Source organism: Equus przewalskii, chromosome 6 (assembly GCF_037783145.1).
Source record: "Equus przewalskii isolate Varuska chromosome 6, EquPr2, whole genome shotgun sequence".
Lineage (NCBI taxonomy): Eukaryota > Metazoa > Chordata > Mammalia > Perissodactyla > Equidae > Equus > Equus przewalskii.
The window spans coordinates 57,673,539-57,700,087 of NC_091836.1; the positions used below are offsets into that span (position 1 = coordinate 57,673,539).

The 26,549-nt window shown below is 36.7% G+C and overlaps 1 protein-coding gene across 6 annotated transcripts in view; it reads left to right on the top strand.

The window, feature by feature from the left end:
* Positions 1–26,549, top strand: part of GRM5 (glutamate metabotropic receptor 5) — a 474,279-nt gene that overhangs the window by 340,241 nt on the left and 107,489 nt on the right. For all 6 annotated transcript variants that reach the window (XM_070623933.1, XM_070623938.1, XM_070623932.1 and 3 more), the window contains one exon: positions 1,000–1,235. In XM_070623933.1, coding sequence (XP_070480034.1) covers positions 1,000–1,235 — 236 coding nt within the window. The remainder of the gene's footprint in view (positions 1–999; positions 1,236–26,549) is intronic.

Here is a 26,549-nt window from a genome sequence, read left to right on the forward strand (position 1 = left end):
CCCTGTCACCATCCTTGATGGCCCATTGTTAAGAAGTCCTTTCTTTCAAACACTCTAATCACTGATTTCATATTTCCTAAACATGATTTCATATGTATTTTCCATGTGTGTGAGGAAGATTGGTCCTGAGCTAACATTTGTTGCCAACCTTCCTCTTTTTGCTTGAGAAAGATTGTCACTGAGCTAACATCTGTGCCAATCTTCCTCTATTTTATGTGGGATGACACCACAGCGTGGCTTGACAAGTGGTGCTAGGTCCACACTCAGGATCCGAAACTGCAAACCCCAGGCTGCTGAAGAGGAGCACATGAACTTAACCACTATGCCACCAGGCCAGCCCCTGTATATTTTAAATGTGTTAGAGAAGTATCATGGGATAAGAAAGAGTTTATGGACTATGGACCACAAGGACTTCAGGTTGAGGCTCTGACGAATTAATATTTAATAGAATGACCATAATCAGCAAGGTTCTTTTTAACCTCTCTATAATTCAATTGTAAAGTATAAAACATAAATAAATAAACATGATGTCATAGGATGGTTAAATTAATGATAGGCACATTTTAGAAATATTTTTCATTCTCATTTTATGATCATTATAATGATTATTATAAATTAAAGGAAAAGAATGTATTTAAAGTTAACTTGACCTAAATATTAAACTTCAGTAAAGAGTGTGAATTGTGATATTACGCAGCTTCCATGGATATACTGTATTTTGCAATCAGTAAAATTCTGCCAAGAGCCTTAGGTTATTCTCTGCAGTTCAAGGTAAGTGAGGTTGGTGCCTTCCAGCGCTCTTACACCTAGAATTCCCATTGTGTTTTGCACTTTTTATTCTAACAAGCTGCTATCTCAGTAATCACATAGGAGTAATGTAAGACCATAGTGTGGCCTGAGTAGCCATTTAACTACTAATCTTTTCAAAAGGAAAGCAAATGGAATCATTTGCTTAGAATATACCCGTTCTAAGCTGAGGGGTTTTTTGTTTCCCCGCAGTGATGGCTGGGCTGACAGGTACGATGTGACAGATGGATATCAGCGAGAAGCTGTTGGTGGAATCACAATCAAGCTCCAATCTCCCGATGTCAAGTGGTTTGACGATTATTATCTGAAGCTCCGGCCAGAAACAAACCTCCGAAACCCTTGGTTTCAAGAATTTTGGCAGCATCGTTTTCAGTGCCGGCTGGAAGGGTTTGCACAGGAGAACAGCAAATACAACAAGACTTGCAATAGTAAGCAGATTTATTGTTTCATTTAATGTGGTTCAGGCTAAAGCTCCCATTTAAGTAAACTGTGTCATGGGGATAGTGGCTGTAATCTGTTAGAGAAGAGGACTCTTACACAAACAGAGTGGGTATTGCCGCTTGTAGCGACCAATGGGTTTATTCCCACTAAGTAAAACATATCAGAGCAACTTTTACGTCACTGAGATTTCAAACCATTCAATTGCCTATATTTATATCATTCAAGAAATTGGCACTGTGCTAAAAAGATAATGTGAGCTCCAGAGAGGAACTATTCTTGACATCCTTGAAGGCAAGAACTACATTCTGTTCATTTCGATTATCTTTAGCAGTTAGCACAGAGTGAGGCACATGGCAAGGGTTTCATGCATTTCTGAAGAATTAATAAGCAAATGCTGCAGGAAGAACCGATTCCTACTTCCATCAATAAACTATAAAATAGTAGCAGAGATTTGCTATGTATTTTATGATGTTTCAGGAGACGTAACCTGAGCAGAAGTGTTCATTCAATCATTCAACAAGTACTTATAAGGGCTTACAATGTGCCAAATATTGTTTTAGTTGTAAGGGTACCAAGATGAAGCAAACTAATTCCTGCCCTCAAGGGGTTTAGCATCTAGTAAGGAAGATGGTCATGCCAACAAAAATTACAATACAATGTTGTAAGTGATACAATAAGGGTTAAACAAAGAGTTGGGTTATTATTATTTGTAGCACATCCAAAGAGAATCTTAACTCTACTGATGTGGTAGGACCAATATTGATATGTATGTCAATGCCTGCCTGCAAAGATTAAGGTTTGTTAAAATTGAGAAGGGATTTGCTGAGACTGACTTACACCACATTGTGTAATGAGAACCCCAAATGCATTTGCATAGGAATAAAATTTTTTAGTTGGTGGTATAGGTGACTTTATCCATGATTCAGGAACACAAGAGTGCACTGAGGCAGTGGGTTTGAAATCCTGGCCCATGAACCAATTCCAGTCCACAGAGAAGTCATCATATACTAGCACGAAAATGAGGAAATGGGAATAGTGTAGCAACTTTTTCATAATGCATTTTCCCTGAGTTCATGTCCATCCTACGTTTCTAGTATCAGTTCATTCTTTTGTGAAATGAAGAGGTAGTAAATGGTGATTTGTGATTGTTTTTAAATGTCACTATGGCTAAAATAAGAACTTGGCAACCTTATGTCAGTCCCTATTTGGATAGTGGGAGAGGAGAGGGCTGCTGGAGCATAGGATATTGTATTGGTCAGTGAAACCCAGAAATCATAGGAACACAGTGTGAGACTGTGTTTCCTTCCTCTCATTTTACTTGCTAATGCTTATCCAAAACCTTCAAACGCTCATTCATTTCCTTTGTTTTTATTCTTTATTTTCATGAAAAAATGTGTATGAATAAACAGCATTGTGACTTATGTTTCCCAATTTCAATTTTCATAGCTAATTTCATATTTTTCACAGTTCTACCCAATTTCTGAAGGACACAGATGTCTTTCCTCTGTCGAGATTTGGGGAGCATATACCTCTCTGTGTTCCAATTCTATGATTGTGTACAGGTTACTGTAAGTAGCTCCATTGGAGGAGTTATACAGGATAAGCAGTTAATCTGATATCATCTCCATTTCCTCTTTAGTAAGGAGTGAGTGACATCCCCAACCAGTGTGACTAAGGGAATTTTTCCAGTTGGTCTTCACCCTCTTTTTACTCATATTCTTCCTTTCCTACTCCTTTTTATCTGAAATGTCTTCTTCAAATAGTTCTTTGTTTCTCTGACTCTTTAAATTTTTTTTTTTCTGGAGGTCTTACTTAGATATAGTCTTGAAAAACTCTTTTAATTGATTTCCATGAAAAACACTATTTCTCTGGAAATTGTTCTGTAAGATCCTCCCCTTGAACCTGTTGCTGTAGCTCTCTGCCTCTCGCATGAGCACCCTGATGTGACTTTTCTGCTCAGATCTGTTCCTTGCTCTAGTACTGGAGTGCACTCTTTAGTCCTCCCTTGGAATCTTATCAGACAACAGATGTCATTTAGCACATAAACATAGACACTTATATGTACTATCTCTGTTATTCTTCTCAATGAGGAAAGTACTATTATTATCCTCATTTTAAAGATAACAAAACCAAGATTTAGAGAGACAAAATAACTTGCTCAAGGTCACATAACTATGAAACACTGGAACTTGGGATTGAACTCAGATTTGTCTAGAGTTTAACCAATATGCTATAATTTATACTAAGGAGGTAGAACATATTAGAAGTTTAAAAAATCACCATCAAATTTGCATTATGTAATAGACAATATATAAGTCAAAGATACAAAAAAGAAAAATAAATCATAAAATTATTGTGGATAACAATAATAGATCACCAAATATTCAATCCCCTCTACTTTTAACCATATTTCCTTTTTTACCTAAATGTCCTTTTAGCATCTCAGTCCTCATCTTCAGAAAGGCCCCAGGTAGTTTACTCATAACGCTTCTGAATATGGCTCGTGTTTTCCTAAATATAATGTACTTAAGCCTTTTCATCAAGCAGCATGCATAAGACAACATTTTGAGTTGGAGTGGTAAGAAATATTAGGAATTTATAATTCATGTCGGACAAGAAAGCTTTACCTTATTCACTGTCTACAGTACCTTAAACCTAATAATAGGTCAACAAGCAAAATGTCTGGACCCAAAGAATGGAAATACCCGGAGCTAAATTACTGCTTATTTTTCTTAGGAGCTTTTTGGAAGGCAAAGTATAAAAGCTAGGAGAGGTATCTAAATCTAGTAGTCTAGAATTAGCAGCAGCCTTATAGAGAATGAAGTAGAGAAAAGCTCTGAGGAATCAGAAAGTGTAAGGAAAACTCCTAACCTTGAATAAGTAACAAAATCACCCTGGAAATAGACCATTAAATACTAGAAATTAATTCTGAATAGATTACAAATAAGTGTTTTTTTTCATCTGGCCAGAAAACCAATGTGACTAATAACAGCATAATGTTAATGGGAAAGCCACTAATGCTACTTGAGTACAATTTTCCAAGAACAATTTATTTTTTCTTTAGCCTAATGATTTATAATAACACCTGGATATAGTCTTTCATACAGCATCTTAGAATTTCCCACTAAAGTATTAATGAATACATCAATAACAAAAGCAAAACAAAGCTCATGAAACAACAATCTTAACTAAGAATGACAGCCATCAGAATGCCCGTGCCTGGAGGACTTCCACTACATAGCATAAGATCTATGAAATCAGGTCTTGGACAACTGGTTAACTACTTAGAAAAAAGTTGATGGAGCATCATTTCAAAACATGCATGCATGTGAACACACACACGTACACACATACACACACCAATGAATAAAACAGTTAAGTGTGAAAAAGAAACTACTGTAGGAGGATGCGGGAGGTCTTAGTTTTACTCAGAAAAAGAGTGATAGAGTATACGAGAATGGAAAGATTTGGTGGTTTTGATTAAATTAAAATTTTAAAGTCCTTGTGTTAAGAAACATAATGAAGATAGAAGGCAAAAAAAGATGGAAAATATGACCATGTAAATATTGATTTTCTTACAAGAAAAGCTCATACAACTTTATAATATAAATATTAAAAAATAGGTAAATGTACAATGGATATATTGGCAGATGCTTCATAGAACAATTAGAAATGAGTAATAAACATAAGAGAAATTTCACTCTCATTGTTAATCATAAAAATATATGTTCTTCCTTTTATCTTTCTATATTTTCCAAACATTCTAAAATGAGGATAAGTTATTGGTTATCCAAAACATAAAAGCAAAAATAAGATTTTCAAATTATCCTTTTGGGACACACACATTTTCAAGGAAGCTGCTTTCATTTATGTGTGTGGTGTGTGTATACGTTGTGGAATAATATATATATATATAGTAATGTGAATAAAACACACAAATCTTAAGTGTACAGCTTGGTGAATTTTTACATGTATATACATCTCTGTAACTACCAGGCAAAGCAGCAATATCAGAAAATTCTCTCATACCCAATCCTAATCAATAACATGCCCCATTAATATGAATTCTTTCCACACCCATTAGTTTTGCCTATTCTTGTACATTGTCCAAACGGAATCTTACATCACTTACTTTTTTTTGTTTGGCCTTTTCCCCCTCAAAATAATGTTGTGAGGTTCATCCCTGTTGTTGCATGTATCAGTGTAGTTTATTCCTTTTTATTGCTGTGTTGTGTTCCGTTGTATGGATATACCAGAATTTATCTATCAGTTCTCCTATAGATGGACATTTGGATTATTTACAGTTTTAAGTATTAGAAATACAGTTTTTATGAAAATTCTTATAATATCTTCTGGCAGACATACATTCTAATTCTTGTTAGATGTATAACTAGTACTGGAATTGCTAGGTCAGAGGCTTAGCACATGTTTAGCTTTAGCAGATGTTGCCAAGGAGTTTTCCAACGTAATTGAACCAATTTATACTTTCACTGAAAGGTAAGAGAGTTCAAGTTGCTCTGCACCCTTGCCAACACTTGGTATTATCTTTTTTATTTTAAACATTCTGTGAGTGTGGGGTTGTATCATATTGTGACTTTGATTGACTTTTCCATTATGTACTACAAAGTTAAGCTCCTTTTCATATGCTTATTGGAAATTTGGGCATCCTCTTTTGTAAAGTATCTGTTCAAGTTTTTGCACATTTCTTTGAGTTGATTACCTTTTTAATATCTTTTTTAAGAATTCCTCATAGACTGTGGATATGAGTCCTTTGTTAGATCATGAAAACTGACTAATTAGAGTGTAGCTCATTACTATTTCCTGTTTATCTCATTTGCTATTTGTTTTCTATTTGTCCAATTTATTCTTTAATTCTCTATTCCTCCTTCTTTACCACCTTCTTTTAGATTAATCAATAAATTTTATTATTCTATTCTATCACCTCTCTTAACATTTTTGTTTCATCTCTTAGTACAATTTGTTTAGGGTCCTCAACAGAAATTACTAAATGAATTCTTTATTTTTATTTTTTTTCTATTTTTATTTTTTTAAATTTTTTTGAGGAAGATTAGCCCTGAGCTAATCTGCCACCAACCCTCCTCTTTTTGCTGAGGAAGACTGGCCCTGAGCCAACATCCATGCCCATCCTTCTCCACTTTACATGTAGGACATCTGCCATAGCATGACTCAACAAGTGGTGCATAGGTCTGCACCGGGGATCCAAACCAGCAAACCCCTGGCCACTGAAGCAGAACGTGTGAACCTCACCACTGTACCACTGGGCCAGCCCCATGAATTCTTAATTTAATGCAAACTATTTTAAGCTGATTGTTGCTTATGTTCAAAAATCTTGCAAATATTTAAGTCTATATACTCACATACTTTTTTTTTGCTATTGCCATATAATTTACTTTTATGGGGACTATATGTACTACAGGGCTTTGTTACCATTGTTGCTCTAAATGGTCAACAGTCTTATATTTACCACTCCAGTGTTCTTCATTCTTCTTGTACTTCCTTGCTTTCATCTGTGATTCTTTCAGCCTAAAGAATTCCCTTTAGTATTTTTGGTACTGTAGGTCTACTGCCAACAAATGATATCAGCTTTTTTTCTGAGAATATCTTTATTTCACCTTTATTTTTGAAGAGTATATTCACTGAGAATAGCATTCTATATTGGCAAGTTTTCTTTTGTTGAGGTTTTTCTTTTTTCAGTTTTTCTTTGTTTAAAAACAGAATTACATTTTTTTTCTAGATTTCATGATTTCATTGAGAAGTTAGCTGACATTCTTAATGCTGTTCCCCTGCTGGCAATGTCTTTTTTTCTAGGCTTTTAGGATTACCTTTTTTTTTTTTTTTTTTAAGTTTTTAGTTGACCATGATGACAGTAGGTGTGATTTACCTTGTATATTTCTTTCTTAGGGTTTCCAGAGCTTCTTCAACCTGTGAATTAAAGATTTGCATGTTTTGAAAAATCCCAGACATTATTTCCTGAAACATTCTTTCTGTCACATTTCTCTCTCTCCTCCTTCTAGTGCCCAGTTACACCTAGGTTAGATAATTTGATTGTGTCACACATGTGACTTTTTCTCTGGGCTCTCTTTCACATCTTTTTTTCCTCTGTGCTTCAGTTTGACTCTTTTCTATTATTCTGTCTTTGCATTAATCATATCTTCTTCTATGTCCAGTCTGTTAACCAAAACAAGAAGTTCTTAATTTCAGATATGGTGCTTTACAATCCCAGAATGCCCTTTTAATTCTTTTCATAGTTTCAATTTTTCTGTTGAAATTCTCCCTATCATCCATTTTTTCAATCCTTTACTCTCTTTCCTTGAACATATTGATTATAGTTATTTTAAGGTCCTTTTTTTCTAATTCTAACATCTGGGTCTTCTGCCAGTCTGCTTCTATTGACTGATTTTTCTTGGTTATTGGTCACATTTTATGCTTCTTGACACATCCGCATTGTGTTTTCTTGTATGCCAGACGTTGAGTATACAATAACTGTTAATGACTGAATTTGTATTGTTTTTCCTCAGTGATGGCTTGCCTTTTTCAGATTCAAAGAATTGAGATGGGGTAGGTTGCAGCATAAGATAAAAGCAGTCAACCTCTGGTTAAAAGTGTCTTTAAGGGACAATTGGCGTGGAATTTTAATTGAGAGTTCGGCTACTATATTCCTTGCCCTAGAGGACTGACTCAGTCTGATTTTGAGTATTTTTGAGCTTTGCTCTCCAGTCTCCTGCACCAGGCTGTCTCTAAATTTGGCATGGATCTTGAGGAAAAGACATATTGAAGTGTGAACAGTCTCCATTCCTCAAGTGGGGCTTTTCTTCCAAATATTACAAAGCAATGGAAGATTTCATTCTTCCTTTCAAAATCTTAAGACTCTCATGCAGCCCCACATTCAGCAAGTGAATCATGAGGGAAAATGTCTACCATGCATTTAGGGCTCCTGGAGCATATAGATTGACATATCAGATCATTTCAATATCCAAAAGTTTTCTGGTTTCTCTTTTTTCCCGAGGTGTCATATACTAAATGGAATTACCCTTCCTCCTCCCCCAGCCACAACGCTTGTCCTTTCCCAAATCTCAGATTGTGACTTTATTTAGAAATAGCGTCATTGCAGATATAATTAGTCAGAATGAGGACATACCAAAGTAGGATGGGCTCTTGATCCAACATGCCCAGTGTCTTTATAAAAAGAGGAGAAGTGACACAGAAACAGAGAGTCAGGCAGAGAAGACACCATGGGAAGACAAGGCAGAAACTAGAATGATGCAACAGAAAGTCAAGGAATGCCAAGGATTAATGGCCATGACCAGAAGCTGGGAAGAGGCAAGAAGGCATTCCATGCAGAGTCTCTGAAGGAGCATGGCCCTGCTGACACCTTGACTTTGGACTTCTAGCCTCCAGAACTGTGAGAGAATACATTTCTGTTGTTTCAAGCCATCTAATTTGTGGTACTTTGTTACGGCAGCCTTAGGAAACTACTGTCTCTTCATTCAGACCAGGCTAGACTATCAGCCTGGGTCCAGAACCTGCAGACACCCTCAGAAGATAGAGCAGCTGCTGATACCTGCCCAGTTTTGCAGGTGTTAGTTCATTTTGTCTTCCTTGCTTCTATACATCTTCACTGTCTTTAAAATTTTTAATTTTTGCATTTCTTTGGCCTTTAAGGTGATGCGGCAAAAGAATTTACATTTGTTTTCTTCTCCATCCCACCTAACACTAGAAGCTCCTCCTTTATTCTTTTCTTTTCTTTCTTTTTTTTTTTTTTTTTGAGGAAGATTAGCCCTGAACTAACTGCTGCCAATCCTCCTCTTTCTGCTGAGGAAGACTGGCCCTGAGCTAACATCCGTGCCCATCTTCCTCTGCTTTATATGTGGGATGCCTGCCACAGCATGGCTTGCTAAGCAGTGCCATGTCCACACCCGGGATCTGAACCAAGAAACCCCAGGCCGCCGAAGTGGAACGTGCAAACTTAACTGCTGCACCACTGCTCCAGCCCCACATCCTTTATTCCTTATTTAGTTTTCATTACCCCTGCAACTCCAATTCATGTATAAATAAAGCTTGTAATTTATAATGTTTAAATGTTTATACACTTGTTAATTTTGGTTTTATTTATTTATATTTTTATTTTTTTGTGAGGAAGATTGTCCCTGAGCTAACGTCTGTGCCAGTCTTCCTCTATTTTGTTTGTGGGACACCGCCATAGCATGGCTTGATGAGCAGTACGTAAGTCCACGCCCAGGATCCGAACCTGCAAACCTCAGGACACCAAAGCAGAGTGCATGAGCTTAACCACTGCACCACTGGGCCAGCCCCAATTTTGGTTTTATTTTTAAACATTTAAAAACTTAAATCAAAATATAACTATAGCCCTGAAGTGTTTTAACTATGTGGTATTGTTAGGATTCAGATTTATATACTATGAACAGTGAGCCTGATATCAGTGTTTTACTTAAATTGAGCAGTCATCTTAAACAAATTATGAATTAATAATTATAAATTAAAGATATTAAAAATATAATCTAATTCTTCTAGTTGTTCACTTAAATAACCCGGTAATAATAGCTACAGAGAATTAAATTAAACTGTTTTCTAATAACTGTATGCTGTTCTATTTTTAAACCAATTGAAGGACCCATTTCCTTTACAGTTATATTCTGTCACCCACTGACACTCATTTACCATCTCTTTTCTGTAATTTCTCCCAGTCACTTCCGGTAACTTCCAGAGGTGTCATTTATGACATTAATGCACAAACAGCCTCACTGGTATGTCCTGAGGGTACCTCAAACTTAAATATCTAAAACTAAACTCATTATAACTTCTACAACCACAGCCCCAAACTTTGAATTTCTCCTTTTTGGCGCCTCCAGTTAAAGTAAATGATACACTCATCCACCCTGTCTCCCAAGGGGTGGGAGTAAGTGATCCTCACTTATTCCCCTTCTCTCATCCTCACAGCCAACTGGTGACCAAATACTGTTTCATTCTACTAGCTGAACGCATTTCACATCTGTACCCTCCTTTTCATTGCTGCCTGAATCCAAATCTTTATACTGCTTCTGCAGTTTAGTTCTTCATTATCTCTCACCTGAAGTATTAGAATAATCTCCCTGCTTAGTCTTCTGTTTGACACCAGCTTTTCTTCTTCCATTTTACGCTGGAAACTAGTCCCAAAAGTGTCCATCTAAAGAACAAATCTCATCATGTGACTCCCATTCTTAAAGGTCTTCCTTGGTCCTCCATATCTACAAAAAGGAATCCCAACTCCTCTGCTCCAGTCAAAATTCTTCAAACTCATTTACATTTTCAAGACTCACCTTATATTCCTTAAACCCAGGAAATCTGTGCTCCAACCACTTCACAGATTGTGCTGTTCCATTTTAGAGTGGCATGCCCACTGAGTCCCTGTAGTTTTGCACGTGCTAAGTCTTGCTCAATGAAAAGCATACCTCGAGATATTTGTCAATTCCACTGAGCTTACATTCTCATGGTTTCTAATTAGTCCAGTTTCTTGTTCTCAAAGAAACTATTTCCCTTAAATATCACTTCCTGAGCCTTTTGACTTCTTTTTGTCACTTACCAATCCAGATATTGAACACAGATCCTCCACACTTTTATGTTTATGCCAGCAAGTACCACTCACACAGGCATCTATGTGTATGCCAAACTACTTTCAATAAAATGAGGAGGAGAGGGGCTGACCCCGTGGCCGAGTGGTTGGGTTCATGCGCTCCGCTTTGGCAGCCCAGGATTTCACCAGTTCAGATCCTGGGCATGGACATGGCACTGCTCATCAAGCCATGCTGAGGTAGCATCCCACATGCCACAACTAGAAGGACCCACAACTAAAAATATACAACTATTTGCCGGGGGGCTTTGGAGAGAAAAAGGAAAAATAAAATCTTAAAAAAAAAATGAGGAGATAAATGGGTTCAGAGCATCACAAAAGTACTTTAGCCATGAGAGCATTTCTGGGGTTCTAGTAATGTTCCATTTCTTGAGCCAGTGGTGGTTACTAGGATATGTTTATTTTGAGAAAAATTAACAAATAGTTAAGATTCTTGCCCTTCTAGGGTGTCAATGTTTTACTTCAATAAGAGTTTACTTTAACAACCACTCTGTCCAAATAAAAGTTCTACGGCCGCTATACCCAGTCTAACATTTCTTCCAATCCAGATTCTTCCACAGTATTCGCCCCCACACACTCCCACCCCACATACCAGCTTTCTTTTCTGCCACCATGTTGCTTGATCTCTCCTCTTCTTTCTCTGTAACCCTTACATCCTTTTTTCTAAATATTTCTCCACATCAAAATAAATACCTCTCCGTTTCACATGTAGGGCTATTCCACTGTTTCTCTGTTTTCTTATCACCTTCAAAATCCTACCCTTGGAGAAAGGATGCTCACCTTTTGAGCTCAAAGCTGCTGCTAGTTACTTTGCCACACAGAAGGCCATTTACTCCAGAGAAAAAATGATGCCATTGCCACAGGGCATAAAGCAGCTATGGCAATATAATTTTTTCCACTATATTACACCAACACATAAATAGAATTTTCACATTGTTACACCAGCATGTAGACATTTTATGTTCATCTTTCTCCATTAAATTATAAACTTCTCAAGGAGAAAAGCTGTCTTCCTCATCTCTGTTTCCCAAATTCATAGCACAATGTCTTATATATAGCAAGTATTTGATAAATGTTGTTAAATAAATGTGACTTTATTTCTTAAACCTAGGGTAGCATTACAGCGACTAGGGGACCTAAGACAGTGGTTCCCAGACTGTGGGCTGCAGGTCCCAGGGGTCACTGTCAATTTGTTGACTGGGTCTAGAATTCTTCTGGGGTTGAGCATTGTCAGTAGATGGAACTGTGCCTCGTATATCCTTGTGTGAACAAGTGTGTAAGTCCACATACACTTTATATTTATGCACAAGCTGTTGCTGTTAACAAATTATAAATTCATTTTTTAAATTACTGAAATCATAGTAGTTTATTACCACTACATGTTTTCAGCATCAAAAGATTCTAAAAGTAAAAATATGTTGTTAAAAAAACAGATTAAATACTTGTCTTTAATCCAGCATCTCCTTTTTTTGTTTTAGTGTGAACACACCTTCTTGTGTAATACTGATTAACACCATACTTCAGGAAAAACTATGTTGGAACAATATTAATAACCACCCATTGAAGAAGAAATTTGATCACATTATCCTAGTGTATGTGTTGAAATCTGCTGAGCAGAAGCCCATTTCTGTCTTCATATCAGCCAAAGAATTAAGTTAATTAGAATTTTATCTGACAGTTTAGCTTAATACAATTCGTGGGTTTTTTTACATTTTGATACTTTTCTTTGCCAGAGGAAAAAAAAATGTCTCCATGTTGGAGTCTGCTTTAAGGAAATGGAACATAGAGCTCTATCAAGACCCAGATACTAACATATCAAAGTTTTAAGAAACATAATCTGTTACATTTCTTATTTGATTCCAGAGTTTAAGAAATGAGATTATAATCTATCCAAGTATTAGTGCATGTAATTTTCCATTATGAATATCCACCATCAAAAAGTACTCAGAGAGACCCCCAGAAGAAACCCTTGTATTAGAAATTAAAAATGTTTCCAAACTCTTAAGACGTTGGAATGGGAACCCAAGATGTATTGTATTAAAGATATTTAAAATAAACCCAAAAAAGAGCTGACAAGCTTGCTGAATCAGTCACTGGAGGCAGTCCAGTTTTCAAGACCCTGGACATCAAACAGCGAAGGACAGTTATTCTTAAGAGACAAGAAATAAATGAGGGGAGCCCTCTGAGTTAAGAAGATGGAACTGCAAGTTCAGAGAGACGCTAGGAGCTAGAGTTTGCAGAGCACAGCAACAAACAGGAGAGAGCTGCAAGAGGCTCCTTCTTGAGTGTTCAGCTGAATAGTGATCACTATATGCACACGAGGATAACACTTGAGACCCGGGAAAGAACCACCCCAAGGGATTGGAGGGAACACTGCTCCCGGCACCCATGTGGGACAAGAAATAGTGCCTGTCCCCAGCAGTCAGACTGGAAAACCTTACAAGTCAGAGGGCTAAAACAATACGTAGGGGAAATTTTATAGTGTTATTAGCTATATTAGAAAAGAAAAATATCTCAAATCAATGACCTTAAGAAATTTGGAAAACAAGGAAAAATTAAACCCAAAGTAAGCAGAAGAAAGGAAGTAATAAATCAGAGTGAAAAACTGATGAAATATGAAATAAAAACACAATAGAGAAAATCAGTGAAGGCTGGTTCTTTTAAAAGATCAATAAAATTGAAAAACCAGATTGATCAGGCAAAGAGAGAAAACACAAATTACCAATATCAGGAAGGAGAGAGGAAACATCACTAGAGAGTCTGTGATATGAAAAGGAAAACAAAGAAACGTTTAAAAAACAACTTTATCCAATAAATTAATCCACTTAGATGAAATGGAGAAATTCCTTGAAATGCACAAACTACCAAACTTCACTGAATAGACAACCCAAATAGTCCTATATCTATTAAAGAATTTAAATTTGCAGTTAAAAACGTTCCCACAAATAAAACTCCAGGCCAGATGGTTTCACTGGTGAATTGCTACCAAATAGCTAAGGCAGAACTGGTATAAATTCTACATAAACTCTACCGGATAATTAAAGAGTCAGGAATACTTCCCAAATTAAATCAATGACGCCAGCATTACCTTGATACAAAAACTAGACCAAGATATCACAAGAAAACTACAGACTAGTATACCTCATAAACATTGGTGTAAATATTCTAAACAAAATTTTAGCAAATCATGTCCAATATCACGTTAGAAGTATAATATATTGTGGCCAAGTGGAATTTATCCCAAAATGTAAGGTCGATTTAATATTCAAAAATTGATCAATGTAATTTATTTTATTAACAATTTATAAGTTGTTAAAAATGTCAAAACCTAACATTAATTTCTGATATAATTCTCAGTAAGCCAGGAATAGACAGAAACTTCTTCAACCTATCAACAAGATTTCTCCATAAATGAGGCAAGGAAGCTGGCTCTTACCACCAGAGCTTCTAGTCAGTGAAATATATGTCAAATAAAGAAATAAAAGATGCCCAGATTTGAAACAATAAAGTAAAACTGTGCTTATTAACAGATGACATGATTGCTTATCTAGAAAATCCAACAATATCTACAAAAAAAGTTCTAGCGAGTTTATTAAGTTTGCAGTATACAAGATTAATATATGAAAATCAATTATATTTCTTTATAATGCTAGTAAACAATTATAAAGTGAAATAGTTCCATTTAAAATAATTTTAGAGGCTGGCCCAGTGATGAGTGGTTAAGTTTGCACACTCAGCTTCGGTGGCCCAGGGTTCACAGGTTCGGATCCCAGGTGCACACCTACAGACCACTCAACAAGCCATGATGTGGCAGCGTCCCACCTACAAAATAGAGGACGATCATCACAGATATTAGCTCAATGGGAATCTTCCTCAAACAAAAAGAGAAAGATTGGCAACAGATGTTAGCTCAGGGCCAATCTTCCTCACCAAAAAGAAGAAGAAGAATTTTTATAATATTAAATACTGAGGGGTAAATCTTGGAATAGAGGTGCAAATCTTTATGCTGAAAACTATAAAACATTGCTTAGAAAATTAAAGAAGATTTAAATAAATGGAGAGATATACCATGTGCATAGATCAGAAGACTCAATAATGTTAAGATGTCAATTCTTCAGAAATTGATCTAGAGATTCAAAGAATTCCAATCAAAATCTTAGCAGTCTTTTCTTAGTAGAAATTGACAAATTGATTAAAAAAATTTTATGGAAATGCAAAGGACCTGTGATATTCAAAACAACTCATAAAAACAATTAAGTTGGTGGGTTAACAATACTTTATTTCAAAACTGAATCTAAAAATAGAGTAACCAAAATAGTGTGGTATCAGCATAAAAATAGACAAATAGATCAATGACACAGGACAGGAAATTCAGAAGGAGACCCACATGTCTATGAAAAACTGGCTTTGACAAAGATGCACAAGCAATTCAGTAGAGAAAGAATAGGCTTTTTAACAAATGATACTGGATAATTTGGATATCTGTATGCTCCCTCTCCACCCAAAACTTCAGTCTATACCTCACAGCATGTACAAAAATTAACTCAAAATCAACTTTAGATCTAAATGCAAAACCTAAAACTATAAAACATCTACAATTTTACAAAAGGAAAAACTCTTTGTGACTTTGTGTTTGAGAAGGCTTCTTGTATGTGAAACCAAAAGCATGATCAACAGAAGAACAAATGGTTAAGTTGGACTTCATCAAAATTAGGAACTCTTCTCTTCAAAAGACCCTGCAAAGATAATGAAAATCAAAGACTGGGAGAATTTGCAAACAATTTCCCTATGTTCAGGATATATGAAGAATTCTCAAAAATAAAGAATAAGAAAACTCAGTTTTAAAAAATAGGCAAAATATTTGAACAATCACTTAATCAAAGAAGATGTAAGGGGGCTGGCCCCATGGCCCAGGGGTTGAGTTTGTGGCTCTGCTTTGGCTGGTGGCCCAGAGTTTTGCCAGTTCAGATCCTGAGCGTGGACATGGCACCGCTTGTTAAGCCACACTGAGGTGGCGTCCCACATGCCACAACTAGAAGGACCCACAACTAAAATATACAACTAGGTACTGGGGGGATTTGGTGAAAAAGCAGAAAAAAATAAAAAGAAGATGGAAGGATGGCAAATAAGTACATGAAAAAAATGCGCAACATCATTAATCACTACAGGAATGAAAATTTATACCACAACTAAAATACTACTATACTCTTATTAGAATGGTTAAAATCATAAAGCCTGGTCATGTCACGTGTTGGTAAGAATGTGGAGGAACACGTAATCTCAGACACTGATGGTGGGAGTGTAACATGATCCACCCATTTTGCAAAACAGTGTGGCAGTTTCTTAAAAAGTTAAATATACACCTAGGGTGCAGCATTCCACTCCTAAGTATTTAAGCCAGAATGTTCGTAATGATTTTGTTTTTAATAGTTCAAAGCTCAAAAGAATCTACATGCCCATCAGCAGGTGAAAGGGTGCACAAACTGTGGCACATCCATACAATGGATATTAGTCCTCAACAGAAAGGAATGAACTCTTGATACCCCTAACAATGTGGCAAATCTCAAAATAATTATGCTGAGTGAAAGAAACCAAGTAAAGTATGATTATTGCGATGATTTCCAGAAGTATTCAGATAAGAAAACTTACCAAATTGTTCACTTGCAATCTGTGAAGTTTATTGTATATCGATTGTACTTTAAAGCCTTTATGAATTGTCTAAGTGTAAAGAAATAAATATATATGTAAGGGAATTCTCTAATTGCCAGACTTATTCTCAGTCTTCAGAGAATTCTAGCAATAATGAAATCCTTTCTCTTTCTTATCTCTTGTGATTTTGATGCCCATAACCAAATAGAAATTTATTTTATAGAAGGATTTTCTCCTTTTGCTTTTAATCCCTAAAAGCACCCCTTCGGAGCCGCCCAGCGCAGCATTCTCTCCTAGTCTCAGATGGCTCAGTCGGCTGTGCTGTGTAGTGGAAAGGAGTGAGAGCTTCAGAGTGAGGACCTGTGTGAAGTTCAGCTCTGCCACTCACTTGCTCCCTAACATTGGGCCAGTTATATAGCCTTGCTTTCTTCAGTTATATGATTCAAATAATACTTATACTTTAGACTCGTTATGAAGATAAAACAAGATGACATATGTAAAGATCCTGTAAGAAGATCTCTAGAAATGGTATATTAAAACTTTGCACTTAGAAAGTTATTGCAATAGATTGTGCTTTACAAAATATTTGCATTTAAGTTATTGTGAAAAAGAAATGTGCCATGTGGTACTAGTAAATATATTTTCCAATAATCTCCAGGTTAGGAATGATGATTAATAGCGTATTATTAGAATATGCCATAAAATAATAACAAACAGATGTTTCTTCTGCCTCTTGATGGCCTTAATCTTCATATTAGTGTCAGTGTTTTTGTCCAGTCTACCTGGCTTATAACAGGTGCCATTCCCTGAGCCAGTATATAGAGCTAATTTTAATTTTAGTGTTACGACTGAGTGTCAGACGCTATACATGAGTATACCCACATCACCATGGCAACTGTGTGGGATGCTTGCTGCCGCAGCCCTCGTAGTTGGCCTGGTGTTTTGACATTTCAGTAATTGCCAGTGTCATAACCTTTAAAAATTGTAGAGAACTGACACCCGGGCCAGATGGCTACTAAATAAAGACGCCACTGTCCCCCACAGCTGTGATGTGGCACTGAGGTGACAAGAGAGACTTCTGTCAAAGATATGGTCACTGAGACAGTGATGTGAACAAGGTTGATTATTAGCAGATAATTCACATTAGTAAATTTTTCTTGCACCCTTACAACATTGGGTAATGCTGGGTTGAATCCAGGGGTAGCATATGATCTGGTACTTGACTTCAGGGTATCTACATAAAAAAATAAAAGGTATACAATTAAAACTAAATAAGTTATTTATCTCTTCAGCAAATACTTCCTGAATGTCTACTATGTGTCTCTCATTATTTTTTTAGGCACTAGAGCTATAGCAGCTAAACAAAATAGACAAAAATACCTGCCTTCATGGAGCTTACATTCTTGTCAGGAGAAGATAGGTTAAAACAAAATAGAGAAGTAAATTATGTGTTATATTAGATGGTGATAATTGCTAAGAAAAAAATAAAGCAGGCAAGCAGGATTTAGAATGTTAGGGAGGATGCAATTTAAATAGAGTGGTCAGGGATGACCTTAATGAGAAATTTACTTTGTATAAATCTCAGAAGATGAGGGAGTAACGCAGGTGGACATGGGGGAAGATGACTCCAGGGATAGGAAATCACAGGAAAGAAGTCTAGAGAGGAGTGTGGGCTGCCATATTTCAGGAAATAGTTGGAAAATCACCATGGCTGGAGCGGAGGAAGTGGGGGAAACTAGTAGGAGATGATAGCAAAGAAGTAACAAAGGGTGAGATCTTACAGATCTTTGTTGGGTTTGCATTGACCTTAGCTTTTACTTAAGTGAAACAGAAAGCCTTCAGAGCCTTCTGGCAAAGGAAGGACTTGAACTGGCTTTTTTTTAAAGACCATTTTGTCTGTCATGTCAAGAATAGATGGTAGGTGTGGGCAAAAAAAGAAGGCAGGGGGATAATTAGAAGGCTATTGCAGTAAAAAGATGAGGAATGATGGCTGGGATCCAGGCAGTAGCAGAGGAAGCAGTAGGTATTTTTAATTAATGAAAGTAAAGCAGAGGGTACCTCCCTTTGTTGAGTCCTTATATGCCAGGCACTGTGGAAGGGAGATTCAAGTACAGATCTATCATTTAGTCCTCATACAATCCTACTGGGCAGTAGAAGTATAACTATTTTGTTCACTAGGAAACTAACACTTGGAGAAGTTCACTAGTTTTTCCAGGACAAGTTGCACTGCCAGTACTTGAACTTAGTCTGACTCCACCACCCACACTCTGTTGACTGTGACACAAGGTCTGTCAGGTTTAAAACACTGCTAGAATGTGCAACTCAACTAGTAAGAGTCATGGAAGTCTACAGATAGGAGAAATCAGTGCAGGTCAGGGAATCCAAGGATATTTGGAGAGAACAGCTTGGATGTGGTATGGATAAGTAGAGAGGAGGGGCCAAGCAGAGAGAACAGGCTGAGCAAACAGGAAAGTAGTGATGGAATAGAAGTGTCCATTACAAAGAGGGCTTCCATTTGTTTGTGGACATAACAACAGCATTCCAATTCACAAGTCACGTGATAGAAAGAACTTGGTTCCCTGAGTCACTTGGAAGACTCAGGACAGCTTCACAACTACATTAGACTGTGACGTAAGCAAGAAATAAACTTTTATTGTATTAGCTACTAGAAATTCGAGGATTGTCACAGAAGGTACTGTTAATTACCCTGACTTGCTATACCTTCGTACTGCTGCTGATGGGCAGCAACTCTCAGACTTTTGTCATGATGTGTAAATACTACTCTCCTCCAAAGTGACTACAAGAACTAGAGGATCCATCTGTTACCATGGTGATTCCCGCTGACCCTCTCAATTCAATCTTTGGAATATATCCATGATATTTGAGCTGTTGCTTCCCAAAGAGCTGTTACAAGCTCTGGTGTCTCTTCTTATAAGGATCCTAATCCCATGTTGAGGGCCCCACCCCCATGATGTCATCCAAACCTGGTTATCTCCCCCAAATGCCATCTCCAGATATCATTACATTGGTGGTTAGGGTTTCAACATATGAATTTGGAGGGGGGGGATTGGCACAATTCAGTCCATAGCACATAGTCTCTGTCATTTAGTAAAATTTAATAAATCATATCGTTATTAGTATTTTTCTTCTGTGTAATATTTTTCTTTAGCAATTTCATAGAGCTAAGAATCCCAACACTTAAGAAAAAATAAAAGAATGATTCTAAGATAGTGACTGTAGGAAAGAATTCACCCAAAAATTACATTGTGTGAAAAATGGAACTCAAACAAAACGGAAGTCACAAACCCCTACAGGTCACAGTAGAGAGAAACACAAGAAGTTTGTGCATTTATAAACTGTGTGCAAACTCTTCTTCTATGAAAGTCCTAGCTTAAATTGTTTTTCATATTCTGCTTGAATTGGCATATGTTGCATCTGGGAAATTCTAGCAAAATATAACACTATTCAAGGGTATTCTGTGGTTCTAGAACCCCTTATCTGACATACAGCAAATTGCTTCAAAAAGGGGGATATTTTTTAAATCCTGGATAACTAGCTGTTATCGTACATCATGTGGAAGATTTGGAAAATAAAACTGGTGACTTTTTCTGATTGTCTCAGAAGCACATGACGAGTTTTCTTTAGTAGGAATTCCCTTCATGCCTGAAATTTTCAGTTTCTCTGTTGTCATTTTTTCTTCTCCCATGTTTCTCAGTTTCTTTGGAGGAGGTAAAGAAGGAGGCATGGAGCAGGGTTTCCTTTTATGCTCTCAGGCAATATTTAAGACTCAATCAGTGACAAAAAAGAGAAGAAAACTCATCTGGTGATTCTTTTTCCAAAGGAATCAAAGTAGTCACAGTGCTACAAACAATCACAGGTCATCAGAGAGTGCTCTCCCTTGTGAAATCAGCTTCCAAGGTGCAAGGCATCTGCTATCAGATGAGAGAAAGCAGGGGGAGTGAACTGAATTTGATGTCTGTACTCTCTTTGTCAAATAATTCAGCTCCTGAAATCTTTTGGTCTGTTTTCCATTTTAATACGAAATTAAATAATTCACTGCTGTTGGATTGTAGACACCCATTCAAACCCACGGAACACTGGGTGGAGGCAAAACAGTAATTATTATAAAAATTAATGGTTAAATTGGAATTCAAATAATTAGTAAGGAGTTGTCCAGTTGATAACAGGTTGCTTTCCGAAACAACAATCACTGGAAACCAATTTTAGCTTGGCTCTCTTAAGTAAAATAAGTAAATATAAATAAATAGTATGATTTGGAACGATATTAAGGCCCTCTGGGATCTATTGGTAACTTGAGGACCCAGTCTGGAAACTTGGGCCAGCTCCCTAGGGTCATGAAACTAGCAGCTCAGCTTTTAGCAGTCTGGCCAGCATATAACTGCATTTTGACCCTACCACTCACTTCACTGCAAATAAATACTGGCCGTTCTTTTGTTCTACTTCACTTTCTCCAGATTCTTGGGAAGAAGCTTCCAATTTCCTGAGCCTGGGTTATAGTCCCATTACCACGCAGCCAGGGCATGGAGAACACAGGAGGATAAGGCTACTTCAGCTTCCTTAAAGAAAGGATTACACAGCCTTCTAGAATCTAGGTACAATAAGGAGTTCATCAAAATTAGGGAGGGCATTTGGATTCTATGCAGCCAAATCATGAAGATGACTACAGCTTAATTCAATAATTGGGAACGATATAAGTGGTCTCATTACCATCATTATCATAATTAACATTTAATAAGCAGTTACTTGCTCTCTAGACTCTATTCTTACTCACACTTTCCCAACACTATCTCATTTTATGTTCCTATCAATCTTATGAGATAGCTACTATTAATATCTTTTTATTTATGAAAAGAAAACAAAATGGAAGAAATAATGCTTAGTGAGGTTAAATGACTTGTCCAAGATTACACATCTTATAAGTGGCAAAGCCATCTCAAACTGTATGACTGCAAATAAGGTAAGCCGTGTGCATGCACAGGAGATTGCCTTCTCTGTGTCACGAGGCAATTTTTATAGATTGTAGAATACAGTAGATGCTTAGCAAATATTTGCTGAAAATTCTGGCTAGAACAGCCCTGGAATATAGTTGGTGCTCAATAAATACTTGTTGAATGAATAAATGAATGTGTATTACATATTTATTAAAAGACCAGCTATCAGGAGACAGGTGTCCCCTCCCCTCTATAGTTGTCCCCAGCATGCAGCTCTGAGCCTTGTGCCAATCTCATGAATCAAAGAGATTGAAGTCCAGGTTATAATGAAATTAAAGCATATTCATAGTGGTAAGGTGAACTGTGTATTTAAGCAGTGGCTTACCTTTATTACTTCTTTTTAAACATGATAATATTTTAGAAAATGTTCTTTTTAAATAAGAGATTGTATACAATTGAAATGTCTTTGTGAATCATTTAATTTTTTAACTCAATGGGTTTCCATTCTATTTCTTTTAAAAAGTGGATTAATCCTGGAGACTAAGTCAGGAAAAGAAGTATTTCAGACACAGGGCAGAAACATCCACAGATGGGCCACAGTTCATATACCCAAGGGCAGGTCCGACCTTGACCTCTAGTAATAATTAGACCGAAGAAGGAGGAATTCTTTTCAAATGACAGTAATGTCTCAGTTCTGAATTGTTTCTCTGTAGATATATGTCAGGCCAGAATGAATCAGCCCACAGATTTCCCTGGAGAACTGGTATAATTGACACTCAGATCTATAGATTATAAAATAACAATATTAATCTATTATAATTGTATATTGGTTTCCTCTTGCTCTTTCATTCACTTGTTCTCACTTGATCCTAAGATAGTATTATTGTTGTTGCTATTTTACAGTTGAGCAAACTAAGGCTCAAAGGGATGTACTGGCTTGCCCAGGCAAGGACATACAACTGACAAATAGCTATAATTGGAATCCAAGCCTCTGAAATAATATTTTTTTATTATATTGTGCTGCCTTCTGTAAATGCAAAACGTTAGTTTGAGATCATGCTCACACCGCTGACTCTAAATCGGAACTTTGCAGAATTCACTGAGTAGTCTCAAGGACAGTTAGGTAGTGTTTTCCATGTTATCGGATTTTTCCTCAACAAGCACTATTAAATACCAGTCCACTGGAAAGGACCTAGCCTGTGTTCTATCTGTCTGGTACTTTGATGACTGTATCTGTCTGGTGACATGACGACATGGAGTTGAGTTGGGACTGAGCCTAAGAGATAAGAAAGTTAATGTTTCAAAGAATGGTTTCTTCTATTGCACCCCTCCATGATTCTCTACGTTAGTACAGTGCTAGAGGGTTTACAAAAGTGTTCAGTCCATATACTATTGATGCTTTAAAATTTGATGTGTTTTCAATCTGTTTGTCCTTAGGAAAATTCTTCAACGTATATGTACCTCAGTTTCCTTGTATAAAAAAAAAAATGTGGCTAATCATGGTATCCACTCACAGGGCTTTTGTAATGGCTAAATGAGAATAACAATAATTTATGAATAAATATTGCCTCCTATTATTAAGCAAAATCTTTCACATATTATCTTCCTCTGCTCATCACCTGGTACCCTCAGAAGTTAGTAGAGATGATTATTCCTGTTTCCAAGCGGAGGAAGATGACATTCACAGTAGTGACCTTCTTATGTTTATAAAAAGTTAGTTAGGGATGATGCTGGTACAGAGAGGTCAGCCTATAGAGCTGGAGTGAACTGAGTTTGAAATTCTACTGTACGTTTTAACTTTACGTCATTGGGCGTTTTATTTTAACTCTCTGAGCCCAAATTTTCTCATCTAAACAAAGCCAGAAAATAATTCTTAGCTTGTATGTTTGCTGGGAGGGTTAAATGAGGTCATGAATGTAAGGCATCAAGCATCTGTGGGATACTTTCTTCTCCCATCTCTTCTCTTTTAATGACTGCCTTTGAAATATTTCAAAATAAAATGTTTTCTAGAAAATAATCCTTGTCATGGTTGAATGTGACATTGTTGTGATTTTACAATGATGTCTATAATAAAGAAGCTAGTACAAGTGGTACCGTAACTGGCACACTCAGAAGAAAGAGCTTCATAAATATTTTTGATAAAAATGATCCAACATCTATCATATTGCGCAAGTTTTTTTACCCTAATCAAATCTCTTATATTAGACATGATAATTAATCTTCTATGGGTACAGTTTGTAAATTCTGCACTTTGTTGTTGAAGTCTTTGCAGAAGGTTTATATACTGCAATGTAATTCATTTTTTTCAATTTTCTATTTCATTTCAATTACAGTGCTTATTATAAGAGATGGGGTTTTCATTTAGCATGCTTGTTATTTTTAATTAGAAGTAAAAGTCTTAATGGAACTTAAATTTTTAGCATCACTCATTTTCAGAAGCATAAACTCTGGAACATTTTGTGAATTAAAAAAATATAGTAATTCTGAAATCTTCAAAGGTAAGGAGTGCTAATTCTCCAAAGACTAATCTAACTATGTGTTGTATGTAAATTATACTAGATATACAGCAACAAGAGCAAGAGTTTCCAGTTATTTAGTACCTGTTTTGGGTTCATGACTTCTATATGTGTTGTCTCACATATGGACATGTGTACAAATATGTATTCTCACAACTCTACAATAAGGTATTATTTTCCTTGTTTTCCAAATAAGGAAGCCCTGAAAAAAGAATTATTCAATTCTACCTGGGAAACTCAAGCAAGACTTCAGAGTAAAGTGACCATTAAACTGTGTTTTAAAGTATGATAGGAAGCTAATCAGACAGAAATGAGAAAGCCACATCTTCAGGAAATATCATAAGACACAGCAAAAATGGAAAAGAATAATGGTGATGAAGATGGACAGACAGATGGGCGAAGTGGGAAAGGCCTGGTCTAGGAGTTTGGTCTTAGTATAGTAAAGAGAATGTAATGCTACGGATTCCTGCCACATCCTCTTTTAAATAATATCATAACCACCAGCCTTCTCCCTGTGGAATTCTTCCTTCAATTACATACCATATGGAAGTTCCTCAAAATACTGTAATGTGAATGAAAGAGATATGCTATCTGAAATAGCACATCCATCAGAGGGCTGCCAACCGGCTGTTCATGGTGAATCATTTAAATTTAAAATTTGGTTTTCTGCACATGGAAGTGTAGAATCAGGCTTGAGTTTCTGTAGCTCCCTGAAGACGTGTCTTCTTTCTGCAGCTGCTGTGTTCATTTGCATTTCAATACGAACATTGCGAGGTCAACTGCCTGAATTTCAGGCACAGTTATAAACTGGAATCACTGCAGAGATTAGAAACTGGTATCTCCATAGGTATATGGATACAGCTCTGGGTTCCCAGTGTTGCCATGCTTCTTGACACAGAAAAGGCACATATGTGTTAGGAAAGGGGGTGAATGATTTATATGATGTCATCAGTTACTTCAGCCCCTTCAACGACTATTCTTTCCTTCTTGACATCACTAGTCTCTTTCCAAGCCCTAGATCACATAACCAGTCCCTTATTTTATTAATCTTAACCTATGCTCCCAAGAAGCTACCTGCATCTTCATGTGTCTGGCCCACTATGTATTAAGTTCCATATAATAAATCTATTCATATTCATCCATCATTCATATGATCCACCAATATATTATTGACAATGTTGACCACTGTTATCGGTATGGAAATACAATAGGAATAAGCAATACAATAAGCAAGATCAATGTGGACCTGATCTGCATAGAGCTGATTATCTATTCTGAACTAATCTCTGAATCTCGTGGTATGTTTAAAGGCTTTTGCACAAAATAGGTGCTTAGTAAATGTCAAATGAAGGAATGGATTGCCCACTCTATGCCACAATGCTAGGAACTGTGGAGGGTACAATATAAACAAGACAGTTTTAGCCTTCAGGGTGCTCATATTCTGTGGTGGGCAAAGGCAAGTACATAGATAATTCTAATGCAGGGCAGAAAGTATTCTGTGTTGTAAGAGAAGTATAAACACATTTCTGTGGGAGCACGTAATGGCAAAAGATTAATTCTGGCTTGGGGGATGCTCTGCCCTTCTGTCACTGCAGGAAACAAATTATTGTGTCATCCACTGAGCATAACTGGAATCCATTTGCCAGATGCATAAGGAATGAGTAGCTTCAGAAAATAAATGAGAGTAAGGAGAATTTGTTTCACTTCAATTTTTTTCATTGCAATGCTACAGTATATTATCCAATGGCATCTTCCAGATTTATAATCTCCTTCCAAGAAAATAATTGAATCCTTTCCCTTACATCCTTCTTCCCTTTACTATCCTTCCCCTACTGGTGGGTAGAGAGGAAACAATGAGGACAATCTGAAAGTATTTTAGTGTCTACTATAAGGGGTATCACAAAGAATTAACTTGAGATTTTTTTTAATAAACTGTTGCCGGTTTCATTGCTCTATGGTCATGAGTTAATCTGCTGAAAACAATTTTAATTCATGGTTTCCTTTGTCTCCCATGTGAAAATAGCACTAGTCCAAGAGATTGGGCACAAGGGGTCTGGGGCCAGCTGCCACTAGCCAAAGATATGAGATAGGATTTCCCCTTTAGGGAAATCCTTTTCCCTCTCTTGGCCTTATTTTCCTCATCTATAAAATGAGCTTATTGGATCATATTAGGAGGTCCCAGTCTCAGATGAGTACGTGGGCCAAAGAGGTGATGTAAAAGACAGAATCAGGTCATCGCCATGTGAGAATGTGAAGCCAGTATTGTGATGTCTCATTTTTTCAAGAGGGTCCACAAAGCTGGACTTTTATGTAAAATTTCCACAAAATAGCATTTAGCCCAAACAAAACATGTCTAAAGGCCAAATTCAGGCCAAAGGCTTCAATTCTGTAACTTCTAGACTGGATGCTTTCTAAAGTCCCTTGTCCCTCAGACATTCTCTGATTCGGCGTTGTTAAGACAGTCTGATTTTGCTTTGTTTAACAGCTACTAAGCGTCAAATTTCTGGTTCCCCAGATGAATTAAAGAACATGTTT